This window comes from Bidens hawaiensis, unplaced genomic scaffold (assembly GCF_021521415.1).
Source record: "Bidens hawaiensis isolate Kalapana, Puna unplaced genomic scaffold, B.hawaiensis_p1.1 tig00022506_1, whole genome shotgun sequence".
NCBI classification, from domain to species: Eukaryota; Viridiplantae; Streptophyta; class Magnoliopsida; order Asterales; family Asteraceae; genus Bidens; species Bidens hawaiensis.
Genome location: NW_027493502.1, coordinates 124586 through 130040, shown reverse-complemented (window position 1 = coordinate 130040; position 5455 = coordinate 124586). Strand labels below are relative to the sequence as shown.

The window sequence follows — 5455 nt, the reverse complement described above, 5'->3', positions numbered from 1 at the left end:
CAAGTAGTAGTAATGAAGAAGGAGTTTTTTTCCCTTTGTTGTTATAACGGCAAAGTCGAACTTCCCGATGTTAGACAACCAGATGATACTTCTCTAGAATTATTTCGTGGTGATAGTGCCATCAGTATGTATTTCTTGAAAAACATTAGATGTTTCAATTAGATGTTTTCGTTTACGTCTATGGGAGGAAAGATTAACCATTCTATAAACAAAGGCAATGCACCATATACGTTTCGACTTAGCAGTGAAAACTATCATGGTTTGGAAAGTCTTTTACCATTACAGGGTTGTAAACCACAGTTTTCTCAACTTTACGTTTACGACACGGAAAACGAGGTTTCAAACCGTCAGGGTGTTTTTGGGTAAATACTTTAAACGATATTCTTCCACTTTTGTTATTTTATTAATTTTTAGTATAAGTTTTATTATTTATAATCTTAGGAAATTTATTTTTTTGTGGGCAGAGATAATAAAGCAAAAAACGATGAGCTGGAGATGCATATTATTAATTATTTGAAGACGATGTTAGATTCAAATAATCTTTTGGTCCAAGCTTATCGGATGGTAAGAGATTGTTTTGAAGAAAACCCACAACTCGATTTGAAGTTGCGTATTATTGGAACAAGACAGCATGATGCGAGACAATATAACTTACCATCAAGTTCTGAAGTTGCCGCTTTAATCGTCGGTGATATTGGTGACGCTGTCGATAACCGAGATATAATTGTTACCAAGCAATCTGGTTCGTTAAAGCGTATAAGTGAACTTCATCCATCGTATACACATCTTCAATACCCGTTGTTTCATCCTTTTGGTGATGATGGTTATCAGGTTAATATACTTCATAAGAATGTATCATCTTCATCAACCGCAGCACACAAGAAGGTTACAATGCGTGAGTTTTTTTGCTTATCATATTCAAGATAGGCCAAATACGTTTTCAACGGCGTTTGTTTCAGAAAATATTAGTTGACAAATATACTATGATTGAGTCACAAAGATTACATTTTATACGCGGTAAACAACATGAGCTTCGATGTGATACTTACCAAAGTTTACAAGGTATGCAATCTGTTGGAAATACTGATGTTTCAACTGCTGGTCAACGTGTTATTCTACCATCCTCATTTACTGGCGGAGCAAGATATATGATGCAAAATTACCTAGATGCTATGTGTCTTTGTAGATGGTTTGGTTATCCCGATTTTTTCATAACCATAACCTGTAATCCCAATTGGCCAAAAGTTAAAAGATTTCTTAAGGATACAACGTTAAAGTCGAAGGATAGACCTGATATTTTATGTCGGCTTTTTAAGGTCAAACTTGATGCAATGATTAATTTGGTGAAGGATAAATCTTTGTTTGGAAAGGTTCAAGCAGGTAAATTCATTAATTTGACGAGTATAAATTTATAAACACGATCTACTTTAATATTTTACTTTGTATAGACTTAAAATTCAATTTAAACAAACAGATTATTTGTTTACCTATTAAAACTTGTGGAATATTTACTTTTATTATGTATGTTGTAGTTATTTACACGATAGAGTTTCAAAAAAGGGGGTTACCGCATGCTCATATTTGCATATTTATGCATCCATGTAGCAAGATTCATAATCCACAAGATGTAGATAAATTTATTACTGCTGAGATTCCAAACAAAGACAGTGATCCAGACCTATACAAGCTTGTATCTGATCATATGATTCACGGTCCGTGTGGTGATGCTAATCCGAAGTGCACGTGCATGGTAAACAAAAAATGCTCCAAAAGTTTCCCAAAAATGTTTAATGATGATACAGCTGTTGATTCGCAAGGTTTTCCGGTATACAAAAGAAGAGATAACGGGCAATATGTTGTTAAGTCAGATATAATGATGGATAACAGAACTGTTGTTCCATACAACAAGACTCTATTAAAACAATTTCAAGCACATATTAATGTTGAGTAGTGTAATCAAGATGGATCGATAAAGTATTTGTTCAAATACATTAATAAGGGTCCAGACCGAGCAACAATTTCTCTTGTACAAAATAACAATGGTGATAACCTAGATCCTAATTTAGATGAAATCAAAGCGTTTTATGATTGTAGATATATCTCTGCATACGAGGCAACATGGAGGATATTTTCATTTGATGTGCATTATAGGATTCCGTCTGTTATGAGACTTGCTTTTCATTTACCCGGTGAGCAACAGGTAATATATGGTGCTAACGAAGATATTGAAGATATTTTAAACAAGACAACTAATGAGTCTTCGATGTTTACCGACTAGTTTGAGTGTAATAAGAACCATGATCTTGCAAAAACTCTCACATACGCAGAGTTTCCAACAAAGTATGTTTGGAAAAAACAGTTACGTAAATGGGAACCTCGCCAAAGGGGTTTTGCAATAGGTAGAGTTCATGCTGTTCCACCCGCATTCGACGAGGCTTACTATCTAAGAATATTATTAAATAAGGTTATAGGCCCAGAATGTTTTGAAGACATTCGAACAGTTGATGGAGTTGTGTGTGAAACTTTTCGAGATGCATGTTACAAAAGAGGTCTTTTAGATGATGACAAGGAATACATAGAAGCCATTGAAGAAGCAAGTCATACCTCTACCGGATATTATTTAAGAAATTTATTTGCTACAATGTTGATTACTTATAGTTTATCTAGACCTCATTTTGTTTGGGAAAGCACTTGGTAACTGTTAGCAGACGTATACCATACAAACAACAAAAAGATCAAAATAACCCCGGTACAATTTACTCATCTTTTAATTATTTCAAATATGGAAAATAGCTAATATCCATTAATATTTCATAAATATTAATTTAATTATTTTTTTTTATTTTCAGGTTTGATTCTTAATGAAGAACTGTTAAAAAACCTAGCACTCCTGGAAATTGAAAATTTTCTAATTTCAAACAACTCCAGTCTTAGAAGATATCAACAAATGCCATTTCCAGATATGGAGACAATTTCAAGAGCAACTAATCCGTTAATGGTGGAAGAGCTCTCATATGATACCGAGACCATGAATAACGAATTTAACAATATGTTTGATTCGTTAACAAATGAACAACGAGGGGTATAAAACGAAATAATGAGTGCTTTGATTGATAAAAATGTGGAGTTTATTTTGTTTATGGTTACGGCGGTATTGGAAAAACTTATTTATGGAAAACCTTATCTGCATCGATAAGGTCAATGGGAGAAGTTGTGTTGAATGTCGCTTCAAGCAGTATAGCTTCTTTGCTTTTGGAGGGTGGAAGAACCGCACATTCGAGATTTTTAATACCTATTAATTTGACCGAAGATTCCATTTTTCCGGTAATATTACAAGCCAGTTTATGTTAATTTTTATATTAATGATTTTTTTATTATATATGGCTTTATTTGTTACTCCAATATCAATTTACCTTTAAATATCTTACTTTGTTTATGTTTTTTTATTCTTTCATAAAATTGGTTAAAGGAAATACCGACGTATATGAGTTATTGAAAAAGACAAGCTTAATAATTTGGGATGAGGCACCCATGATTCATAAGCATGCTTTCTAAGTGTTGGACAGGACTTTAAACGATGTTATGAATGGTGATTTTGGTAATACTTCCGATTCACTTTTAGGAGGTAAGGTTGTTGTTTTTTGTGGTGATTTTCGGCAAATCTTGCCTGTTGTAACCAACGGTACAAGAAGTGAATGTGTCACTGCTTGCATAAATTCTTCTTATATCTGGTCAAAATGTAAAGTTCTTAAACTAACTAAGAACATGAGGCTTACAGTTGGATGTCGATCTACAAACGTTGAAAACATTAGAGAGTTTGCTGATTGGCTGTTAGACATAGGTCAAGGAAACGTTGGTGGTCCAAATGACGGACAGTCTGTTATTGATATTTCAGACGATCTTTTGATTTTGAACTCAGTTGATCCGATGGGTGATTTAATAAGCTTTGTATATCCTAATATATTAGATAGATTCAACGAACTTACTTACTTTTAGGATCAAGCACTGTTGGCACCTTTGAATGAGGTTGTTCAAGAAATTAATGAGCGTATGTTAGCCATATTTCCTGGTGAAGAAGTCGAGTATCTAAGTTCCGACAGTTTAGCTGAATGTGAAGACGTTTCAGAGGATTTTGATCCACAGTTGTACTCTCCTGATTTGTTAAATGGTTTAAAGATTTCAGGAATTCCTAACCATAGATTGGTCCTCAAAGTTGGTGTTCCCATCATGCTATTAAGGAATATTAATCATAAAAAGGGTTTGTGCAATGGAACGCGTCTTCAAGTCGTTAGTCTCGGTAGGCGTGTAATTGAAGCAAAAGTTGTCTCTGGTACGAATATAGGATATCAGACTCTAATTAGTCGAGTAAGTCTTACACCAACAGATAAGAAACTACCGTTCAGATTAAAAAGAAGACAGTTTCCTATCTCAGTATGCTTTTCCATGACAATCAACAAGAGTCAAGGTCAATCTTTGTCAAGAGTTGGATTATATCTTAAAGATCCAGTATTTTCCCATGGTCAGCTTTATGTGGCTTTGTCAAGAGTGAAGAGTCGAGATGGTATTAAGTTAGTGATACTCGACAAAGAATCAAAGCTTACAAATAAAACAACAAATGTTGTTTACAAAGAGATTTTTGGAAACGTAGAATGATAAATAGTAAATTTTTCATCTATTTGAAATTGTTCTATTCTACACTTATGGTTATCATGTGAATTTTTTTGTTCTATACTTTTTTTATTTAGTTCTAAAACGTTTTGTATTTGTGTTTGTTATTATATCTTATAAATTGTTATTAACTTATAAATAATTATTTAATGTTAATATATACAAAAAAAACCGTATCCAAATGTTTAATAACATGCAATTGTTTATATGAGGATTTCAATTTTTAGTTAAATTATTTAAAATAGTAAATATAATATCTAATAAAATATTACAAATATAAGGTAACTATACATGATATACTCATTAGATAGATATAATCATTTACATCTTTGGAAAACTAAACCGTCGCTTCGTTTATATATTTTATAATTATCAATTTAATTCATCATCATCATCATCTTCTTCTTTTACACTTTAAAGGTTTTCATAACAAAATTAATATCAAAAAAATGTCTACCATTGTCAATTAGAAGTTTTCTACAGTTTTACGTAAGTATGAATTCCTGTTTAGCTATTTCCTCATGATGCACAAAGATAATATTGAATTTGTGATGATGTTTAATAACCTCCTTAAACATCAGATTCATGAGATTGGGGTTCGGAAACTTTCTCCATGTATAGAGGAAACCAATCTCATTAATCTTTTACATCATTACCTTGATTATCTTCACCAAGATGTTTTACCGTTTGAACATGTTAGGGATTGGTTTTATTATCCTAATCAAAACAAAGTTGTTATCAAGTTTGAGAATGGCCAGTATAAAATTTGAATCCTAAACAACTATTG

The 5455-nt window shown here is 32.5% G+C and overlaps 1 protein-coding gene across 1 annotated transcript; it reads left to right on the top strand.

Annotated features, from left to right (window-relative positions):
• Positions 1 to 983: 983 nt before the first annotated feature.
• On the top strand, positions 984 to 4653 carry LOC143565661 (uncharacterized). Its single transcript, XM_077052563.1, has 8 exons — positions 984 to 1380; positions 1533 to 1825; positions 1952 to 2200; positions 2279 to 2597; positions 2659 to 2694; positions 2850 to 3051; positions 3567 to 3948; positions 3997 to 4653. The coding sequence occupies exons 1-8, from the start codon at positions 984 to 986 to the stop codon at positions 4651 to 4653; spliced, it is 2535 nt and encodes an 844-aa protein (XP_076908678.1).
• Positions 4654 to 5455: the final 802 nt, after the last annotated feature.

Coding starts and splice junctions, on each gene's coding strand:
- LOC143565661 (XM_077052563.1), top strand. CDS start 984: ATGATTGAGTCACAAAGATTACATTTTATACGCGGTAAACAACATGAG. Junction 2,598..2,658: donor AGAAGCCATTGAAGAAGCAA/GTCATACCTCTA, acceptor GATTACTTATAG/TTTATCTAGACCTCATTTTG. Junction 3,949..3,996: donor TGGGTGATTTAATAAGCTTT/GTATATCCTAAT, acceptor ACTTACTTTTAG/GATCAAGCACTGTTGGCACC.